This window comes from Balaenoptera musculus, chromosome 8 (assembly GCF_009873245.2).
Source record: "Balaenoptera musculus isolate JJ_BM4_2016_0621 chromosome 8, mBalMus1.pri.v3, whole genome shotgun sequence".
Taxonomy (NCBI): Eukaryota; Metazoa; Chordata; class Mammalia; order Artiodactyla; family Balaenopteridae; genus Balaenoptera; species Balaenoptera musculus.
The window spans coordinates 47208736-47233079 of record NC_045792.1 but is presented as its reverse complement, the minus strand read 5'-3'; the positions used below and the strand labels follow the sequence as shown (position 1 = coordinate 47233079).

The 24344-nt window shown below is 36.5% G+C and overlaps 1 protein-coding gene across 17 annotated transcripts in view; it reads right to left on the bottom strand.

Annotated features, from left to right (window-relative positions):
• The window catches only part of DLG2 (discs large MAGUK scaffold protein 2), a 2039030-nt gene that overhangs the window by 795476 nt on the left and 1219210 nt on the right, over nt 1-24344 (bottom strand). For 4 of the 17 annotated variants that reach the window (XM_036860592.1, XM_036860595.1, XM_036860597.1 and 1 more), the window contains exon 1: nt 18399-18707. The exons of the other annotated variants lie outside the window; for them this stretch is intronic. In XM_036860592.1, coding sequence (XP_036716487.1) covers nt 18399-18707 — 309 coding nt within the window. Of the gene's footprint in view, nt 1-18398; nt 18708-24344 lie in introns of those variants that run through there. 17 annotated transcript variants of the gene reach the window in all.

Genomic DNA, 24344 nt, shown 5'->3' with positions numbered 1-24344 from the left:
TGCAGTGTGGCGCCACTGAAGGATTTTAAGCAGAATGACAAGACATTTTGTGGGAGGAGGGGGTATTAGAAATATTCTGACAGCTTGAAATGGACGGGTTTTGTGGTGCATTGGAGGCAAAAGGCCAGTTTAAAGACTGTTCCAATACTCCGGGTAAGATCCTTGTGAGTAGATTTAGTCCTTGCTTCACTATTGATTTCTAAATTCCCTAATAATCTAAGAAATATAAGACAGAAGGCCAGCATACCTTACTTTGAAATCACAACTTTAAAACATCATAAAGGCCCAGGGCCGGGGGCTGGGGGGAAGCAGTGCACAATGAGAGTTCCAATAAGAGGGATATGCTAAAGCTCAGCTGTTGCTGAGATGAAGAGATGATTATGTGACCAATCTAGAACTCATCAGAAATAATCACACCTAATTTAAAAAGCATTGTCTAAGAGACAAGCCAAATTTTACCAGTCATGCAATAGTTAGATGTTCTGCAGAAAAAAAAGATACAAACCTCCTGTAAAATACTAGCTTCTCCCTCCCTCCCTGTACCAACATCATCACCATCAGAAAAAGAATATGCACATAATAGCACCTATATAACAGACTAGGACATAAAGGGTTCAAGAAAGATACCACATGACATGATTCATCTAATGATGTAATCCTGTAACCAGATAGGAGGCAAGTTCTAGTGGATAGAGAGCAGCCCTGAAAAATCACAGCTGCCTGCCTAACTCTGGTCCAGGTTCATTTTGCTAAACAAGCACTCTGTTTTTAATTTATTGAGTAGTACATGTTTATATCTTAAAGTTATTATGCATAAGTAAAAGTGGGTAACTTGAGCTAGCTTTTTGAAGAACATCTCTTGTTCTCTACTGTAGAAATAAGAGATGAAACTTAGGAATGCAATATACTATTTCTTTATTCAGCAATTATTTATGAAGGACTTATTGAATGTCATCTATTGTGTGGGATAGGGACAGATCCATCCCCCATTCTGTTGGAGAGAACAACTGCACCAGACACACTGGACCCTGAGCTTGGGAGTGAGGGTTATCCTTAAATCATCTTCAATTGTCTTCCAAATTTCAAAGGAGGCTAAAAAGTTTTCCTCATTCCAGAATTTGACATCTTTACTCCCATTAAAAAAATTATGAAGTCTTAAGAAGTTAAAAAAAAATAAAACAGAGCTTCCAGAATATCTGTAAGTAAATTATTTTAAAAACTACATTGTTCCTACTTCATTCTCAAACCTATTCAATTTGCGGAGATCCATAATTATTATTTTTTCAGCTGTGTAGTGACCTAAATAAGTTTAGTTCTCTGACAACTTCATGCTTATGAGCCTCTCATAAGTCAAGTCAACATCAACAAATGCAGGCTTACATATGAACCTGTAGAGAACAATGAAAGGAGTGGCCCTTTGGGGTCAGACCTGAGTTCCAACCATAAATCTGGTCCTTGTTAGAGGTATGAACTAGGGCAAGTTACTTTGCTTCTAAAAGTCCATTTGTTCATCTATAAAATGGGGATGAGATGACCTACCTTCCTGCATTATTTTGAAGGTTAAATTAAATTAAGATAATGGTATATAAGAAAAGCTTCACAAATGGTAGCTATTATCATAATTTATTATAATTATGTCATTCCCATGAAGCACATGGCAACATTGAACGCCAGGGCTATCAAAGGAATTAGAGATGTAGGGTCACACTGTTTTCTTTCTAATTCATTGCTGACTGTGCTAATTTTTACTGTCTTCTTTCCTGAGGGGCCTGATGTGGCCTCACCATCCTTCTCAGCACCGTGGTCCATATCGCCATCGTGAATCAATCTGAGTTGACGCAGTCAAATGTATAAATCATGGTTGTTTTTTTTTTTTTTTTTTTTTTTTTAACTATTCTAACTTCCTCCAGTTGAGAGATAGACCCTAACATTCTGAACCTTGGCTAGGGTGATTCAAAGAGTCCAGAGCAGCCCAGCTACAAGTACCTAGGTTTCCTGATCTCCAGTTCTGTATTTTTCCACTGCAGCACACTCACTCACTCACTCTCCTCTGAGTTATGAAATTCAAGTATGAGTCCAAATTGGAGGAGACAGATCACTTAACATAGCCTGTCACTATGTGATTTCTGCTGAGGTATGAATTAAACCTCGGCCCTTGCAATATACAGTTACAGACTGATATGAAACAAGGAACTGTTTACAGACTATTCATGCACTCTGTCAAGGCCAGTGCTATCATGGGGTCGACAATACAGTAATTTTAGTGATGGGATAATGGACATTATGACAGGCTGCTGCCATTATAGCTACAGGCAGCTCATAATAGGAGGACACTTTCAGATACTATGAAATATGATTTATCAATTTCTACATCAATTTAGTCAATTGGTCTGGAATATATGAAGGGACTATCTGTTCCCACTGGCTGAAGTTTATTCCCAAAAATACGACTCATTCATTACTGTCTTGAAATAAAACTGAAGCTTAAAGAAAGAGTAACTCTTAGAAAAATGTTTGTTTGTTTTCCAAAAACACTCTTGAAATTTAATCAGCAAAATAACCAGCATCAACTCTTAAAAGATTCAGAATGAACAAGGGACACATACCTATGGCATCATTTTGTTACTTGAAGTTTCATGGCAGGAAACTGAGAGAGGATTCCATTTTAAATGGTCTCAATTTCCTATATCAATTCTCCTTAATATTTGGGGCAATTTCTAATAAACCCAATAAATGGTGTTCCAGGGATATACTCATGATTTCATAGCTCAACTGAAAAGTAAGAAATAAAAGGGGGCAAGGAGACCATAGGCTTCAACCATATACTCTAAGAAATTAAAATAGTTTTCTTTAGGGTCAAATGATTACTTTATGTCCTCCTTGGTATCCCATTCAAACTCTCTTTACCTGGTGACTTTCCTAGGTAAATGATATTCATCATCCAACATATTAAATTGTATTAAATTTCAAATATCTTTCTCATGAAAGTATTAGAGAGAGGGGTCAAGGCCAGAGCTGAAGAGGAAGAGGAGGGTCAACATCAGATATTTGGTGAGCCATGATCTACTGCCTTGTGGTCAATATCTGGGGACTTTATTAAGATACCCTTCCAATTTCCAACTTAAACATGAGGTAAATTATGATCTCCCTAATAAGATCAAAACTCAGCCACACAAGGTAAGCTTAAAGGAATGAAAGAACATCCAGGCCAGCAGACCTGATGACTACATTATCCTCTCTAAAGAAAAAACTGTATCAACCAGAAGTTTGGGATGAGGTTTGGGGTCAAGAAGGAAAGCAAAGTAAAAGGGAAGTCAGATAGTCAAGCTTTGTCCATCAATCTAGGACCTTACTGGTGGGAAGGAATCTGGACATCTGAGTTAAAATAATTAACAAATTTTGAAGATGGTTTGACCCCCAAAGAAAGAAGTTCAATACCTGGAAGTTACCTTTGACTTCTTAGCTGCCTCATTTTGGTATATTCTGGCTCAAATAAACCCACGCTAGTTAATCCATCTTCTTGCTCTATATCCAAAATATATCCTCAATTCATACAGTGGATCTCCACAACCACTGCTGCTCAGTCAAGTCATCACAATCTCTCCCTTGAAAGTACTGCTGTATAGCATTCTAACTAGTTTCCCCTCCTTCCATAGCTCATCTCACTATGTACATTAGATCATGTCATGTCCTTATTTAAAATAACCCAATGGCTTCTTGTTGAACTTTGAATAAAATTCAGACTCACTTCCACAGTCTCCAAAGTCTACATGACCTGGCCTTACCTCACTCTCCAACCTCAATTCCTGTCCTTCTTCCCCATATTCTCTTTTTCCACACTAGGCTTCTTCTGTTGCAGGAACGTATCAAAGTTGTTCCTACCCTAGGGTCCTTGAACATGCTGTTATTTTATTTGTGACATCACCTGAAGATTGTCCCCTTTCCACCTTCATCTTTTAAATATCAATTCAAGTGTCTCCTCCTTACTAAGGCCTTCTCTTACTTTACTGTCTTATCCAAAGAAGTCTCACTTCCACCAGCCTATCTGCCATATCACATTGCTCTGGTTTATTTATTTTTTTATAGTATGTCACCATCTGAAGTAGTCTTATTTGTTTGTTAATTTTATGTATTTCTCAATATAAGCTCCAAATCTTGCCAACTGTACTTGTTATATTTTCAACTTTCTAGAATAGGTCTGAACATCAACAGATGATCAATATATCTTTGTGAATGAATAAACAGATGAATTTTATGAACATGGGTGTTTCAATTCATCTGACAATTATATTTTTCACTGAAATAAATGATTTTGTCATAATGTGATGTCATGTATATTTTAGCCAATCTGAGTCAGCTTCTTAGTCCCAATTCCCTCTGGATACTTATCAGAATGGCTATCTGGGATTTAAGAGAGACAAAAATAGGATAGAGGGACCTGATCACAGTATTACCTAAAGAAGTACCCCGCCAGCATGCCTTGCCTAACACAACTCTATTTCCTCTTTACCAATTTTTAAAGATACCATTCTTTCAATGATTCAAAAAATATGTCAGGCCCTATCCTAGCAGGAAAGATGCAGAAATAAATAAGGCATGGATTGTGTTCTCCCAAAGCTTCCAATATGGTAAATGAAGCAGAAGTGTAAGCAATCACAATGCTAAGTGAAAAGTAGGAGCACAGAGAAAGAGAAGCTTAAAGAAGATAACATTTGAGATGATCCTTGAATGATGAATGAAATTTTACCAAACACAGAAACAGGAAGGGTCATTATAGACAGAGTGAGACATAGAAAAGATTTGGCAGGAGACTGCATGGTGGCTTCAGGGAATCAGGGAATAGTGAATGGTGGGGTGTGACCAGAATACAATAGGAGTGGCTGGAGATAGGGTTGGTAATGCAGGTTGGGGCCAACTTGAAGACAACTTCTAATGCTTTGCTAGGGAAACAAGTTTTATTTTGTAAACTAGTGTTTGGCTAACTATGTTTTGTGAGATACTGGTAAACATGAATCCGTGAAAAAGAGATTTCATCATCACACACATTTAAGAAATGCTCTGCACACTCTACTTGCCTTTAGGAGATATAAAACCCCAAAGGCTTTGAAAAATCCTATAATAAAAAATAAACAACTGCTTAACATGTTATCCAATATAAACCACCCATTAACATTTCCAGACATACTAGCCTTCTCCAGAAGTTAGAGTACATTTAAAGTGAAGCACTACCTTTAAGTGATCTGGAGTTGTTAAATTATTTAAATCAATGAATGTTACGAATGGAACTGAGTGTAGAGATAAATTTGGCAACAAAAACACTTAGAATGGATGAAAGGAATCTGGGAGGCCACTGATGCTTGCAGATATCTTATGTGAATGATAATGCACATCTACACTTAAGCACCGAGAGTGTGAATGTAAAATGGGAAAATATTTGAGACACTCTAAGATAGAATTCTATATCAACTAGTCATCAATTAGTGATCACCCTGGGTGTAGAAAGGTGATGAAGCTGACGATGACTTCCTGATACTCTAACATGGTAAACTGAGTGAATTGTAAAACAGGTTTGAGAGCAGTGCGGGGTAGGAAAGAAGAAGAGTAATGAAAAATGGGCTGAAGCTTCTGCACAAAAAGGGATGAGGATCATAATGTCAACTGTTACCTGTTTTTGACTCAATTCTTGGAAAAATAATAACTATAAGCCTACAAGGAACTTCCAATTATGCTAGGCTCTTTCATAAACTCAAGAGTTTCTGTCCTTAGTCTACTTACAATCCTCAACCTATTTTTCTGTCACCTTTCCATTCAGTCCTTTGAAAATGATGTTCTCTCTTATACTAGAAAAGAGCTGCCCTCACATTACTGATATGTTGGCTTCACATTTTTTTTTTTTTTTTTTTTTAGAATGGCCAGAAGGTGCTTAGTTTTGATAAGGGAGTCCATAGAGTTGTTGCATATGGAAGTTTAATTCTAAATATTGGTATCAGCAATGTAATAATGGTGTGGTTTTACAGGATACAATTTCATACAATCATTCTAAGATATTATGGTTGACTTTCAGGGGCAGTCAACCTGCATTTTCCTGCCTGCATTTTAAGACATGTGGATCCAACTCGACCTTGACTATGTCTATATACAAATTTCATAAAATTCTTAACCGTATATAAACATACTATAAAATAGGCAGGAAATTTCCAGAATATTTCCCTTCTCCATCTGATCAGTTAGATCACTCTTCCTCTTCAATATCTCTTCCTGTCAATTTAATGACCACACTGCACTCCTCAGCAAATTCTCTGTTTACACAGTCAGATGGTCTACTTCTATCTGTTGTACTAATTACCTTTTCATCTGTCATTCAATTCAATCTTGCTCACCTACAGCAACGTGAATAAAAGAGCATTCAGCTCTTTTCCTTCTAGAGAAAAGACACAAGGAAGAGTTACAGTGACAGGAGAAAAAAGGGCGTAAATCACTAATGAAGATGATTAAGAACTACACTGCTATATTTAGGGTAGGTGGAAATTTCTCTTACCAGGACTTTTATTAATTTTATTTTATTTTTGGTTGCATTGGGTCTTCGTTGCTGTGCACAGGCTTTCTCTAGTTGCCGTGAGTGAGGGTACTCTTCGTTGTGGTGCACGGGCTTCTCATGACGGTGGCTTCTCTTGTTGCGGAGCATGGGCTCTAGGCATGCAGACTTCAGTAGTTGTGGCACACAGGCTCTAGAGCACAGGGTCAGTAGTTGTGGCACACGGGCTTAGCTGCTCTGCGGTATGTGGGATCTTCCCGGACCAGGGATCGAACCTGTGTCCCCTGCATTGGCAGGCGGATTCTTAACCACTGCGCCACCAGGGAAGTCCCTTATCAGAACTTTTAAACAGAAACTACTCACTTATTTGTATATATATCCTTCCTTCCTTCTTTCCTTCCTTCCTTGCATCCATCCTATCATCCATCCAGTCAACAAATTAAGCATGTATTAAATTACCAACTGGGTATTATCATTATGCTAGGTGTTATAGAAGATGCCATAATAGTGTCCAAAATTGGCTGCAATCACACGAAAAGTATTCATCTTCATTAACTAATAAAAGCAAATTTAGAAAGCAACAGCATGCAATTTTTAGCTTACCAAATTTATAAATGATTTTTATAAAGAAAGAACCATCAAGAGTACAGGAGTAAAGACATGTTCACACACTCCCGGAATGGGAGGACTATAAATGTGTAAAGTCCTTTTAGAAGCAATTTGGCAATTAACTCTAAGCTCTATGGGGCAGGAATCAATCTCTTTTGTTTTCCATTATGTCCCCATTGATTAACACAGTGTTTTGGCATCTGGGAACTGTTCAATAATTAATTGTTGAATAAAAATCGACTGAACAACAACGTTATAAGCCTAAAAAAATTTACACCCTTCACTCACTGATTCCTTTCCTGAAAATATATCCTAATGAGAAAACTGATCAGAGGTTAATGTACACCAAAACTTACTTCAGTATTGTTTATATTAATTATTTAACCTAAATGTCCAACAATATGAGTTTTTGTAGAAACAGTAATATTTGGCAGTCATTAAAATTATGTCAAAAAGAAAAATATTTTACTAACAGAAAAATGTTCATAATTAATGTTAATGTAAAAGAAGCAATACAGTTTTATATTCTTAACTTCCCACTAGCAGACACATATAACCAATACTTTATATTTAGGTACATCTGTGAGCTCATGTTAATATATTATATTTTTTTTCTGAAGATACATATGCAGAGACAATTGAAGAAACTAAAAAGGTATCAAAATACTAACTGTGGTTACCTCTAGGTGGAATTATAGCTATTTTAATATTTTTCAAACATATCTTTAGCTTATAATATTTTTTACCATAAACTTGTATTATTTCTACATCAAAACCAAACAATAAAATTATTTTTAAAAAGTAATATAAATGCTCACTTTTAAACTAAGAGAATTTATGATTATCCACTTAGACTTTATTTTTATTTAAAAAAACTTCAAGTTGAAAACAGAATAAAAAATATATACACTGCAAGTATCTTCCTCTTAATTTTGCTGTGAAAGTGCTCTAAAAATATAAAGTCTTAAAAAAAACCCAAAACATTGCAATGAAGTGCAATAATATGTGTGATGGAAAACAAATAAAATAGATCAGAGAAATGAATGATCAGTATATAAACAGAATCAAAAAGCATTTTCTAAGATTGCCTTCCCAGTCTGGCAAAGGCAGATATATTTGCTAATCACTCTAAAATGTAATATAAATCTAGGAATTTTTATATAATTTTAAACTTAGTGCATTTTTGAACTACTTATTGAAGAACTATAACAATGTTGACCACTAACTAAATAGCACAGCCTATCAGAATAAAGTGCAAATGTGTTCAATTATGGATTTTTAATGTGGTACTGCCAACTACTATACTCTGAGCACTTATATTTAATGACGAAAATGAAGGAGAAAAAAGGTCATGTAATCTACAATAGACTGTACAGAAACTAATTATAAAATAATAGTTCACGACATTATTTCAACCTTCTAGAGAGCAAGTGACTCCTAAATTAGACAAAGAAACTGTGTAGAATCAGATTTTATTTTTCTGATTGTCCTCTCAAAGTGCAGTTCAGTACCTTCCATCACTGAACAGCATGACCCACTTGAATGCAGAATATAATTTCTGAACAGTGATTCCCATATTTTAACAGCACCACCAAAAAGAAGAATCTGAGTCAAACTAAAAACAAGACAAATATGCAAAGCAATAAATCTGTGCTAACAACTTTTTATTACAATCTGTTTGTTATTAAATAGAGCTACTTTAAGGACAGAAGATGTCACTCTTGATCTTAAGGCACTTGTATAATGAGTAATAATAATAATAAATCAAATTTGAAACTTAAGTACCTTTACGTACAAGGCCCCGTGCTAATAGTCATTCAGAATTCAACAACACTTAGTTGACTGATTGCTACATGTTGGGTTACTGGGAAAACAAGGGTAAATAAACAGATTGTGCTCTAATTGAATTCAGCTTAGAGAAGCAGATAGATACTTATTCATAACTGTGATACAATGTGATAGGTGAATTGTTCATGGTGCCCAGCTAGACATAAAGGTAGACAAGACATAGTCTTTTCTCTCCACAGCCACCAATGCAGCTGAGAAGTCAGGGTCCAAAAACAGAATTTAATAGTGATACTACAAAATTGTCACAAAGAGATGAATGGACAGCTGGTGACTATGAGTTAGGCATATGAGGAATCTTTCACTCTCTAATCAGGAGACCGAGAAGGAAACAACTAACCACAACGCCAGGTAATGTGCTAACTGTGCAGGACACCACATTAAGTAGAGGTTTTAGGAGCTAAAACGGACTGGAAAGGATTAGAGAGGAGGGTGCTTAAACCAGACTTTTAAGTAACATATAGGCTTTGTTAAGCAGAATGGGACATTCCATCAGAAGGAAATAGAAAGCTGAGAGTCTAGTGCAGAGGTTGGCAAACTTTTTCTGTAAAGAGCCAGATAGAAAATATTTTAGGACTCTCTGGCCCTACAGTCTGTATTACAACTACTTAACTTTGCAATTGCAGTACCAAAATAGCCATAGATAATGTGTAAACAAATGAGCATGGCTGTGCTCCAATAAAGCTTTCTTTATAAATAGTATAATTGGGATTTCATATAATTTTTCACAAAATTATATTAAATATTATTATTCTTATTTTCTTCAACGATTAAAAATATTTAAAAAAATTCTTGGCTCAGAGGCTATACAGAAACAGGTAGCAAGTTGGATTTGACCTGTAGGCTATACTTTGCTGACTCCTGGTCTAGTTAGAAGGCAAGCTAAATACACACACATAACAATACACATAACAATTTCAAATATCTAACCAGTGTTCTCAATTCTACCCAGCCTTTCCATTTTATAATACATGTTTTGTAATACCCTCTTTTCTCCATCTGAAATGAAATTCATGGATAATACAACTGCCTACACATTTTTAAATAATGCCTTAACTGAAGTAAAAGAAGAAATAAAAAGAAAGTACTTTATGTTAAGATAGTATGTTTTCAATACGGCAATCTGTGAGCCCAACTATACTAGAAAATGTAATAAAGTAGTCACATGCTTACGTGTACTTATAACGAATAAATTTAGATTTAAGTGGAATAAAGAGACCAGATATCACATCTGCAAGAGACACAGGAAAAGTGAAAGAGTAGACATATGAAGAGTAGACACATATGAAAATTAAGTGTTGGAAGAAGTAATAATGGTTCATTTGTATATAATAAGAGAGCAAAGGAAATACTTTAGTTGAAATATACATAATCTAACAAGATTGCTGATAAAGCGGAGAAAGTAAAAGTGTCATATTTTTGCAAATAAATTTATAACTTAGTGTCAAAATAATTACTTATAATTTAGTGTCAAAATAATTCCCTGCTTTATATGGGGCAAACCGGTGAGGGAGTTTATCTATCTATCTATGTATCTATCTATGTATCTATGTATCTATGTATCTATCTATGTATCTATGTATCTATCTATCTATCTATCTATCTATCTATCATCATCATCACCTCTCTATCCCTATTCGGAATTACCCCTCATGTAAAGATAGACATTTGATTTGACTTCTAGCGCTTCAATAGATCTTGGGACTCTGTCCTTTGATAAAAAATGAGGACTAGAGAACCCCAGCCAGCTAAGAGCCTACAGGGAAACTGAGTATAGATGACCTTTGGAACAATATCAGAGTAATACTGAAAACAACAGAAAACTCTAAAATAAATAATTTCACATAATTTTCACAAAATAGATTTCTTATAGTGTGATAACATTTTAAAAATAAATATGTTATGGCAATCAAATAAAATATTTTTTAAAACAATCTTATTGAAATTTGGTGAACTATTTGTATTTCAAGTGCTGCTACCAATTTAAAATGTTTGGTTCTATGTCTATTAAAAGGACCTCAAGTCTCTTCAATTACATATTTGCAGGTGACATTTACAAATGTAAACTGATACAGGAGAGGTGTATCGATGACATAATTACCAGGAGCAGCAATATTGCTCAAGATAGGGATTTTCCAAACTGGGAACCAACTCCTGATAAAATTCCTAACAGAACAAAGTACAATGATCCCTTGATTTACATAGGAGTTACATTTCTATAATATTAAATGATTATTAAATCCTTACAGAAAATACTTTGTTTATAAAACTGAATTTTATTTTAGGTTTAGAAAATTAAAAATTAAAAAAAACCTTCATGAGGGGCTTCCCTGATGGCGCAGTGGTTGAGAATCTGCCTGCCTATGCAGGGGACACGGGTTCGAGCCCTGGTCTGGGAAGATCCCACATGCCACGGAGCAACTAGGCCCGTGAGCCACAATTACTAAGCCTGCGCGTCTGGAGCCTGTGCTCCGCAACAGGAGAGGCCGCGATAGTGAGAGGCCCGCGCACCGCGATGAAGAGTGGCCCCCGCTCGCCGCAACTAGAGAAAAGCCCGCGCACAGAAACGAAGACCCAAGACAGCCAAACATAAATAAATAAATAAATTAAAGTGCTTTAAAAAAAAAAAAAAAACCTTCATGAATATGAAGTGAAATGTTAAAAACTGTGTAGTTAACGGGGTCATTCTTCATCGTTCAGGACTGCTCGGCACATTATAGTGCATTTAGCATGCCTGGCCCCCTTCTCCTAATGCCAGCATCACCTCCCAGTCATTATCAATACATAAGTCCCTCCATGCGTTTGTAAAATGATTTCTAATGGCTCGTCTCTCTCCTTATCTCCTTGGGGACTGCTGGTCTGAATTATAAGAATGTAGAAATTAGGTTTATGTAATTTTTTGTATAATGCCCAACACTGCATTATCAACAAATTGCAGGCTTAATAATTTTCTTGTCAGTAATTACGCTTCGTGAAGAGGAGCACATAAGGGTTAAGAGAGGGAAAGGTGCCTGAAACAGTAAAAAGAATTCTGAGTTCAAAGACACTGGCCAATTCTGCCACAAACTGAATGACCTTGGGCAAGTCTTTTTAACTTTTCTAGGCTTCAGGTTCTCCTTTGGAAAATATACTAGATGACCTCTAAATTCCCATCCAGCTCTGACATAATTATAAAATACCTATCTATCTATCTATCTATCTATCTATCTATCTATCTATCTATCTATCTATCTATGCCTTTGGGAAATTAAAGGAATGAAAGTAGAGAATGGAGAATAAAATCAGGTGATGCTACATTTGTAACAGATCAAACAATATCAAAAAGAAAACCCCAAAACGAAGAAGATGGCCAATGGAGATGGTGGTATTAAAGGGAGGTATTTGATTCTTGGCATAATAGATGCATAGGTAGGTAGACAATGTGTATGAGATTCACATCCATTCAGCAATGTGAGATGATGCTCTTGGACTTACGAAAGACAAACTCTACATGTACTTTTATTTTGCACTTATATTAAGTTTAAAATACATGGTTCCTGATTCCTTACCATAAATGTTGCAAGATTAAATCCAATTTGCAAATAACCACCGATGATGGGGTCTTTCTAAGAGCAAGTATCTTATTCTGGTATCAGTGCTGTGGGAGTCTACTCCACTGCTTCAGATCAGCGTAGTTCTTAACCTCGATCACAGAGCAAAGGGCTCTTTAAGGGCTCAACCAACTCAGGGTTCCTGAGACCAGAAAATGAAGTAGAATGGGGGAATCTGGGATTCTGCCAGGAGGTGTCAGTCCTCCCAAGCATGTAAAACACTCCAATTCCTTAAGGAAATTTCCTGTTAAATTAAAGAATTAAAGAGGTCTCTGAGGGTATTCTCCCTTCCAGTGTACCTCAAACAGGCCTTTCTGTAAGATGTGGTGGAAAGGTTAAGGAGTCCCATAGAACTTTATTTGAAACTAGTTCTGCCTTTATCAGTTGTGCCCTCGTGAGCAAGTTACTCTTAGCCTCAGTTGCCATATCTGAAAAATGGGAATTATATAATCACTCTTTTACTGTTGTTGGAAGAATTCCAAGTAATGATTAATGTAAAGACCCTAGCACAGGGCTTTACACATTGTGGGTGTTGAGAGTATTCGATAAATACTGTCACCTTTGCTCTTTTCTCTTCCACCCTCTGTACTTTGTCTCTCCTGCCCTGCCTTAGAAAGAAGGCTCTGCTGATGTCAGCATCCAGAAGCAGGGGTGCCAGGAGTGTTGACCGACTGGCTTCAGATCTGCCCAAGGCATGCTCAGTGCTTTTATTCCTTCTGTGATACCTCTTATTCTCCTATGTTTCCCTTGCCTGGAGGCTGCTGGTGTTTTCCAGAGACTAAAAAGTCTTATTCTTCCTTAGTAAGGGACCCTCTATGGAAGGAATCAGTAGAAGCAGCCACAGAGTTAAAACAAACTGTTAGATCTTTCTAACCAGACAAACGCTGAGCCTGAGATTTCAGCCTAGGGCAACCCTACTTCTTGGACTAAAAAATCCTCTGCACTCAAGTTCCTGTAAACTGCTATTTCTGGAGGAGCTGTAGAGGGACTGTTAGGGAAAATTTACAGAGTTTGGCTAAATACTTCAAATGTAGTTTTTCTAGCAGTATGTACTGAGAAAATCTAACATCACCCACCTCTGAATGCAAGCTTATGAAAATGCTAGTTTATCAATACAAGTCTATTTTACATGATTTTTTTTTCTTAGTGTACACCATTGTAAACCTCTGAGAACCCTGAAGGAGAAAATGACACCCCACCATCACGTGGTACTGTGTCAAGTGTTTCTGAACAGTTGCCTGGCCTAACCTTCATCACTCTAAGCGAGGCATCAGAAAATTCAGTGGACAAACTAGAAACTCTAATGAAGGACCACAATACTGATAATTAATTCGATGGATAATACGTTCTTCAGGTTAAAAAACACAATTTGGATATCACTAGTCATCATAAATACCATTTTTTAAATTGAACAATTCCTGTGTCCTAAGTGCCATGCTTGGCTCTTTAGATAGAGTACTTTCAATTCTTATTACACTTTTCTGCAACATGATTGTATCATTCTAAGTTTTACAGAGGGGCAGATGAGTCTTAAAGAGGTTAAGCAAGTGAGATCACACAGAGCTAGTAAGTTCAAACTTTGGATTATCTGGCTCTAAAGCATAAATCCTTTCCAAAGTGTGTCTCATTCATTAATGGATGTCAGGTGACAGAGCCACAGAATATTAGCTTTGGAAGGGATACAGAGGTTCATTTAGGAAAATCAGTTTTCTTAGAAACAGAGAAACTGAGGCCTAGAAGGGTTCCTTAACCATGAAGCCTAACACAGAGTGTGGCAGAACCCTCGAATCCTACGGTGGCTCAGTGCTGCTGACTCAGCAGTCTTCACCAAGGCCCACCAGGCTTTCTGTGACCGATCCCCTGCCCATCTCTCCATGGGCAGACAGAACAAAGAGCAGTTCTACACAGACACCAGGGTGTTACATGTGTTTCTGTTTTTGTTATTTTTGCCCCCAAAGCCTATCTCTCTTGGCCGACTTGATAAACACACATTTTTTCAAGATTCAATTCACTTCCATCCAAGTATCACTACCTCTACAAAGTCTTCACTAATTCACCTCTCTTCTCTTCCCAGAAAAACAGTTAAAATGAATTAAGGAATAGGTTTAACAGAAGCCAACTTTTATTGTGGATTTATGATTCATTCATTCATCCATTCCACAAATATTTATTGAGTCTCTACTATATGTAAGCACTGTGTTAACTGCTTTATATGTATTACGTCAATCATTCCTCACCATAATCCTATGAGTTAAGTACTATTTTTATCCTAATTTTACAAAACAGGAAATGTAGGCATAAAGAGATACAGTATCTTTTCTTAAAAAAAAAAGAAAGAATATTTTTGTCTTACTCCTTTGTGGTCCCTTTATATCCTGAATACACATTTACTATGGAATTTGCAGCACTCCGTGGAACTTTGTTTCACTTCCAAATTTTGATTTATGACGCTATTATTCTGTGTATATAATGATATATTTGCTAAGTATCATATACTATTGTAGGTCGTAAGCTCCATAATGGTAGAGGTGGTATCTACTTTGTTTCCTATTATATCCACAGGGCCTGACAGAGTGGCACATAGTAGGTACTCAGGAAATGATAGTTGAATAAAGAAATGAAGAATGAATGAATGAATGAAGAACAAATGCATAGAACCCTGGTCTCCGAGTCTTCACTCTCTGTGCTGCCTCCCCAGACCAGTCTGCACTGGGCAGAAATGCCGCATAAGCAGCGATGGACATGTTTTTTTGGTTTTTTTTTTCCCCAAGGCCGATACTATTATCTTGGATGTGCATTCTAGAACTCACTTCTGGACACTATAATTTTCCATTTTCTTACCTATTATTATGGTTATATTAATTCTACAGATCCAAATGGAATGAAAACTTATTTGAGAAGGGACAGGAGCTGTTTTTTATTCCTGCTGAGGAATAACATAACGACAAAGTCTTGTTAGTACAGAGCACCCCCAAATAACAGGAGTTTGGCAAAGAGCCTTGGGAGGAACTCGAGTCATTACCGTGGCCCTGTATTATAGCAGCCGGAAATCACACTGCTGATTTCCACGTAACACAGCAACTATCTCCAAAGGCAAGATCCCAGCTCCCAGACACTTAATAGCCCTCAGGCACGTTCTGTACCACATATGGGTCCCTAGGCAACTCTAAAACATGCACTTTCCTTCTTTCTGCTTTATCAAGGAGTCTAAGGTTTACTATCATTAGCCTCTATCTTTTATTTTACAATATTTCACAGGATATCTTCAGTTAATTTAAGGGACAAAAATGGTATCCAAAAATTCTCAAAACAGACTTAGTTTTAATGGACACATATTCATACACACACACTCTTGTTTCTGTGATAGTTTACATGGGCATATAGTACATACACATATCTGTATATTTCAAATATTAGACATATTTTATAGATGTATATGTAAATGAATACAGATATATATATATATATATATATATATATATATATATATATATATATATATATATACATAGAACAGAATTTTCGAGTACCTATCAGAAGTAAAGGCAACATACTTTACAGAGAGAAAAAAACATTATAAGAACAGCTAGTAATTTCTAGGAGAGAAAAGAATAATATAGAACTTTAATTTTTATATGTGTATATGTATATGCATGTATATATATATATATAATTATATACACATGAAAATATGTTAATACATGCAAGTAGTTAGATATTATAGAGATATTTAAATATATATCTCTATATTAATATAGAGATATTTAAATATATATCTCTATATTAATATAGAGATATTTAAATATATATATATATGCACATATGCATATACAGACACATTAAAAATTATTCAACATAATATATTTGAAAGGGCACGGGAGTGGAATGAAGAGAGATTGATCAATCTAGTATAGCACATTTTTAGGACTAAGATGGTAAAAGGGTGGAAGAGTCAGTTGATAGAAGAGTGTCACAACACTGATGATCCTAAAAGATATGGTATTGGTTCTCCGTTATTTGGGGAGTAACTGTTCTTAGCAAGTAATAAAGTACATGTGAATAAGAGAGAAAAATGTAGAGAAATGTGTATCCAAAAGAATAATGGGAGATAGTGGCTGCCTCATTTCATTGCCTTCTCATATGTCACTGGATCTTTAATTATCAGCGCAGAGTCTATTTCAATCTTTAAAGCATTAAATGGCTATAAATTTAAGCAAGTAGGAGGCTGACTTTGTTAAAAAGCAAGGAAGGGAAAAGTTTCCCTTGGTTGATGAAGAATGTACCAAGATTTTTTGAGCATAGTTATTATAATATAGTATTAGAGATTTTGGTTTGAGCAATGATGAAAAGTTTATTACATCTTAGATAAAAAGAATTGTAAAAATAAAGCATGTTTGCATATTCTACTCTGCGCAAAATCCATAAGCTAGATGCGTTTGCCTTCTCTGCCTATGTAAGCCTTGAGAATTTAACATAATCAATAAAGAGATATAGGCTAAAGACGTTTAAACACATGTGTTTGTTAAAGAATAGGGACTTCATAATTGTTGACTGTTCCTTCAGTTTGGAATTCATGTTAACTTTAAAAAATAACTGAGTTTCCAAACACCAGGTTCCACTTCAAGGTGAACTAGTTTAATTCTAAAATGACAATACAGTCTTGATTTAAATCAAGATGCTGAAATGCATGATATTAATGCCTCAAAAGCCATATATAAGGTTATGTATATGTAGCATTAAGATCTAGTGATATATACTTACAAGTACTTAAAAAAAAACTAATAGTAAAAGTGGAATGTTCTCTACACCTCTCAGATCATAACATTTTACTCATGATCAATACCCACTTCTTAATTATGCTAAAATCACATTAAAATCAAGAGAGGATTTTTTTCTGCAAACACAGATTTTTCTCTTTTTAGTGAATTTTTATGAACGGAGTTCTATATTTATGACAATGATTACAGGTGCCTTTTATTTATATTTTATAGCATTTACAGGAAGTTGTTTTCCCTCTTCTGGATGGAGACAGGAAAAAATGAGCCAATTTCGTTTCTGGTACAATGCTAGTAGTTTGGGGCAAGAATAAGCTAGGAATCAAATTAAGGGACTCTGCACATCTGCTTCAGAAATATGTTACAGGGGAATACGAGTTATACTTTTTAATATAAATAACCTTATTGCTTCTATGAATAAATGAAAGGTTTCATTATTTTATTCTGAGTGTAATTGTCCTCTAGCTTGCTTCCAATTGTATTCCTTTTGTTTATAAAATGAATTATTTAGTACAAACACATTTTCTTCTCCATCACTGAAAAGGTATACAGCATTATAAGAGTAAAATTAGAATAGGATACTTTACATCGCTGCTTTCCATAGCTGAAGAAATAAATGTTTTTTTTATCTTTAAAGAGATGGAAAGTATCTGATTAAAGTTCATTTTCTCTTTCTTCCTTAAAAACAAGACAAAACTCTAGGCTAGGCAGAATAGAAAAAGTTAACAATGATTAGAAGTAAAAGTGCTGCTAAAGTCTATGATACAGAATAGTAAAATCATCTGAGGACTAGAGAAGTTGAATTTGGGGAAAAGTCACTGAAAGAAACTGAGCACAGCATCCCTTGACTTTCACAGGCCACACAGAGGTGTGAGCCCACAAACACCTGTGAAAATTACAGGATTTCCTGGCCTACCATTTACCAAACAGGCGTACCCAGTCAGCAAGGAGGACTCAGCAAAGTTTCCAAACCATACTAGCCTTCCCCAGCATGCTCTCAGTTTCTTCCAATACTCACGGGAAAGTCACAAGGAAAAGGCTCACCTGTGCTGGGCTGAACCAGCCATGTGGGCAGGCACAATGCTCCCCACAAGTCCCTTTGCCCTTGGTGCTCGTCTTGTGGGAGCTTTTCCGCACACTGTCCCACAAGGTGACCAGCTTGGTCCTGTTTGAAGCTGGGCCCCCAGGTCCCGAGGAGGGCATAGTCTGAGAACTGTACCCGAGCCCCTGAGGACTCCGCTGCCAGCCACAAGCGCAGTGGGCATCCCTGATCAGTGTGGGTGCGTTCCTGCCGGCATCTATCCCATCGGACCCCCGGCTGCAGCTGTGTTGCTTGGTGAGGTATGCATTCATACTGCACTGATGCCTACTCTTGCCTTTGGTCAGCTCTGCACAGGAATGTCTCCTCCCTCACACCCCTTTCTTCCAGGCAGTTGTAAAAGTCTTTTTTTTTTTTTTTTTTTTTTCCTCTCTCGTGGTTCCCTCAGTATCTTTGACAGCTGCTATAGCAGTGCATCGTGGGAGCAGCTCCGCACAGCATTATCTGCGGGCTGGTAGCTCTTTGTCAATAGATGACTCAACTCACAGAGCAACTTGACAGTATCCCTGCTCTAGGCAGAAGCAATCAATGCTCCACACAGCTGGGCTACAAGACTGTACACTGTTACAAACCCTTTTTGGATGGAGCCCCACAGTAAAGCATACTCTTCGCAATTTGGCATTCTGGCTTTTCCCTCTCTAGCTGATCCCCACGCAAAATACAGACCTCAGGAAAGAGAGCTTCTTATCAGGCTAGCAGGACCCTTCTTTCCAGAAAGAATATATCTAGGCTGAAACAATATAGTGTAAGCAATGCAAAATGATGGGGAAGTTAACCTGTGAAAGAATTTCCAACATTTACAGGAATCACTTATTTAGAGAGAGGTTTGCCAAGACACAGACCAAATCATGAGGTAACTAAATAAGAGCATCAGTATTAACTCTAAAGAACATTGATTCATTCAGAAAAATCACTTAGATCACAGCCTTATACCAGAGTGCTTTAAAATTTGGAAGTTTGTTTTAGAACATGATTATATATTATAGTCCAGACATATATTATTTATGCTATGAACAATTATTAATTCTTTCTGATTCAAAAATAAAGCAATTTCCAAAGTTCCAAACTGATGGGTTGGCTTATTTTAACACAGTGTTTTTCCTTACCCCAAATTATTCTGAGGATTTCCTTTCAAATACTTTACCACAACAAATACATTCACCACAGAGAGAGTCTGCATTTTAAAGTGAAAGACATCTAATTCTGCCATCCAGTATTTTGGTTTCCAAAGACAGAATTTTCAAATTCTTTCACTAAAAAACGAGTGAAATCTATCCAATTTAAAGCAATTGCCTTCCAAAGAGGACATGATTGTTTTAAATTTTAAATTTTAGTATGTTTGCAGAAGACATGCATAGTGTTTTCAGGAAAGGGAAAGGCTAATTACTACAGCACTTAGAATTTTTATTCTGTTTGAAACTTTCCATATCTATTGCCAAAATGCCTATCCCTATCACATATCCCTAAGGAAATAATTTTGGTTTGATTGGGAAGCAAACTGCCATCTATGCAGCACCAAACAAGTGTGATATAATCCCATGATATAGTTATTCTATTTATAGACCATCAGGTGCCATCAGACCCACTTTCCCAGTGGACTAACCAGGTGCTGGGGCAGTGTAGACCTCATTTCTATCTGAGTTGACAAGGTTCTTGTTTCAAAAGCCATGATTACAACATATTCTACATTTCAACACTAGGACTCCCTGGATAAATCACTGTTATATATAAAAGTCCTGAAAGGGAGGAGCAGGATTTTCTCTTTTCGTGTATCTGCATGAAAGAGACCTTTCCCAAATTCTGTGCAAGGGGTTGATATAAGTACCTTGCCTGGCACAGTAAGCATTCAAAACACCTTTGCTAAATAATAATGACCCATATGTGTCAGTTCAAAGGGCAGGCCTGGGTCTGTTATTGACTATTTTTTCCCAAGCTCCTAGCCCACTGCCTGCCCAGCACATCATAGCAGGCTTATGATAAATACATTTTTGGATGGATGAATAGATGCTTGGGTGGAGGTCTAATAGAAGGAAAGAGTAGAAGAATGACGGAGTTGACTAACACTTTTTGAAAATAATATTTGATTCAGCAGTGCTCCAGAAACAAACTATTTTTTAAGGTTGGCTTTAGTGTTGATTTTGAGATATTAAGGAAATTTGCCACAAAAACGTGAAGACTTGAACTGTTGGGTAGATATAACAATGGCATTAATGGTATTTCTTTCTGAAAGAGGAACAAGGAATCACTATCAATACCTACAAACATAAAATTGAGGCAAATAGATCATCATGTGATATGCAGTGAGAAAAGGAGCAGAAAATTATCTCCCTTTCTTTTTCTCTTCTTCTTCCTCTTCCTTCCTCCCTCCCTCCCCCCCTCCTCATTTTTTTTATGCTGAATCAAGGGATAATGGCTGAATGACCTTCTGGGTCAAATAAAGCCCTAGAGAACTTCATATTTATCTGGTGTCACCATGATGCATGGCTGTACAGTAGGACTTGATGTGAGATGGCAATCCATCACCCTCCAAATGAGAATGTAAGGAAGTGATAAGTTTGGCTCTATCCAATCTTATCTAACCATAGATGCTTCTCCAGTTTTTCAGGCAGATTTCATTGCTCAGAGGCCCATTGAATCTTCAGGGAATACATGCCCTGTTCTCATCCATTTGCCTCTCAAGTATGAGAATCAATCTGTGCAGGAGTCAATGTGAATTTGTTATAATTTTGTAATGGTGTGTGCAGCTTGCAGCAAGACAGAAAATTTCCTGGCTGGGCACTACTCAAAGATATTATAAATCTTCATAGGGACCTAAATCTGTTATGAATGAGTTCTTTGGAATCAGCTATTTCTTCCCATCACAAAGACAAGAGAATTGCTGTTTTAATAACCTTTGCATGTCATTTCTATATAGAGAAATAAATATTACATATTGCCTAACTAATGTGACTTTCCTCCAAAGATCTTAAAGACCACAGCAAACTTTCGTTAAACGTACTTCAAAACTATTGAAATTGTACTTTCCCTTTAATACGTATAAAATAATTCTAGCCTCCTCTCTCCCCCTCCCCCTCAGTTATTTTTTTCTTTTCAAAAATGACGTTTGGCTTTTCAAGTCTGTGGACAGACCACTTAAAACAGATAAATATGTCCTGCTAGCCCACTGTACTATGAAACAGACCTACTAATTAAAGATAATTCAATTTGATCAACTGTAATTGGTCAATTGTAATGACCATAGGATGACATGAAAGTCTGGCAAAACGAGAATTACTGGTGCACAAGTCCACATCTTACTTATCATTGTGATTTAACATGGGCATATGGTGCACAGAGCAATGCCTAGATGAGATACATCTTATTGACCTCTCTTTGACCTGGTAGTGCCTCCACAGAACAACCACTAGAAGGTTTTTGTTTATTTTATTTTATTTAAAATTTGTTTTTACTGAATGAAAGTTTCTTTAAATTCTATAGTGCTTTACCATTTTCAAAAGTTTCACACACACGATTTCATATAATCCCATTTTAAAGCAAGGGCTTAAAACTAAAATCCTGGCTTGATTTGTTTAATAAAAACTAAATAGAAAAGATGAATTGCTAAATAAATTGTACTGCACTAAAACACTATGCAGATTCTTTTCCAGATAAAATTTCCTTCAGGCGCTCTATGCATATGAGAAATGAAAATATTAATTACAAAAGAAGAGCTAAGTGCTTGCTAAAGGATGGCTGGGTAGCAGAAAAGCCCTTTAGCAGCCACAAGTAATGTGTTAGATAATCAAAAAATGGTATAAAGTATTAGACACAATTTCTCTTGATTTGAAAAGTATGTACAATGAATTCCTGTGACCGCAAAGACTAGAGATGTTACAAATGCTAACAAATTAATATTCTTCTACATCTAAAACCTTCAGCCTAGGCAATCTCCAGAACTAAGCACAATTACCCTCTAAAATAAGAGAGAACCCAGAATATTTAAGGTAATTTAGGTTCTAAAATTATTTCCAAAATACTTATACCAGTTTAATCATAAATCGTATGAGGCAAAAGTAAGCATGAATTAACAGTGTGCAAGGACACATCCTTATTGCTACAGAGATTTAACTTGGACAGAGGATTTAATAGGGAGTAGAAAAAAAATTTTAAAGGTCCCAAATTCTCACTAATATACTTGGATTTGGGTGGATGCTGGTGCGGAGGGGATTAATCTGAATTGAAAAGGCCAAATTGTCAAATGGTTTTCAGGAAATGCATATTTATTCTATTCTAACCAACTCTGTAACACTATTAGAGAAATAAGAGTACAGGTTATATGACATTTCTTAGAGAATCTGAAAGGAATATTGATAAATGGTAATAATCATTTATAATTTACATATTTTAACAATTTAACCTAAATGATGAACCACAGTATTACAAGAAAGTTGTTCTCAGCCTTCCGGATTAAAGTAACGTCACGTCTCCTGTGACTCTTTCCAGATCCACCTGGCATATTCAGTTATACTCTACAGTATTTGTCTGTGTAAGTGTCTTCTACTTTTGTCTATTCCTCTCAATCACCATGATGACCATCCTAGTCTAAGCTACCGTTCACTTCTCCGTAAAACTTGTGAAACAGCTTCGTAACTGGCCTCTGGCACCACCTTTACTCCAATTCATGCTCATGTAGTGGCCAGAGTGACTTCTTCCAAGGTGAGAATCTGATTAGGTTCTACCCTGCTTGATAACTGTCAATAAAGTCTCGTTTTCTGGGAATCTTTATCCCCACAGAGAATACAATCTTTAAAGTGGCTTGCACGGTCCTTAATCCTGCCCTGTGTGACCCAGCCTCTACTGCTTTCCCCAGTCTCACCCATCCCTCACTCCCTTGTTTAACCCTCCAACTACCGTGTTCTCTTCCCCTCTTCACACCTCTACATAATTCATTCCTACTCACCCTTCTGTAGGGTGCATCAAGATACAACCTCCCAAAAGTTATCTCAAGGAAACACACAATACAATCTAAAAAGAGTGGGCTTATTATGAAATACAGCTCCAAAACAAGTCTACCAGAGCTTACTTCCTACCAGATTGCCATCTCAAAACCTCTTCTATTCAGAAATTCTGGAGTCTTCCTTGCATTCCAGAGCTCAACTCAAATGTCACTTTTTAAGAGAGCATTCCCTGGACACTGCCCCACCCCCTTCCAGAACAGATTAAGTCATCCCCCCATTAAACATTCATTTAGCACCTGTGCTCCTCTATTATGATACTTACGACAACTGCAATTAAAACAAGAATTACACTATTACTTGTTTTGTGCCATTCTCCTCAAACAGAATGTAAGTAACAGCCATTAGGGAAGGGAGACGGCTCTTTTTTTTGCATTTGCATCCTCTGAACCAAGCACAAAAGGCGTTTAGTGTTTATTAAAATAAATTAAGCAAGAAAGAAGATAAAATTGTTCTTCAGTGGTTATTCCAACATAGGTATCTGGGTCTATGTTCTACATCTTAGTGTAAAATGAACAAATAAGCATTTTGAATTTAAACACAAAATAGCAATGTGTTCTTAAGGTCATTCATTATGTAAAACATTTCAGTGGCTGAGTGGTGTAAGTGTACAAATTTATCTTTTTGAAGAAATTTGCTAGTGGTCTTATAATACTAAAACATAGAAATGGCCAGACCTTCATTCATAAAAGCTGCTCTTCCTGACAGCTGTGTTTTTCTCTCAAGTGTTTTCAGGCTGTTCTCCCTTTATAGCTAGATGGTACAAAACGGGGAGTGGTTCCCCGAGTCAGAAGCCAGTCAGTGGTAAAGCAGGGAGAGAATCCCAAACTCCAGCCACCAAAGTCACGTTCCTCTTAAAATGATATAGTCCAAAAGGTGTACTGATTTCACAGTATA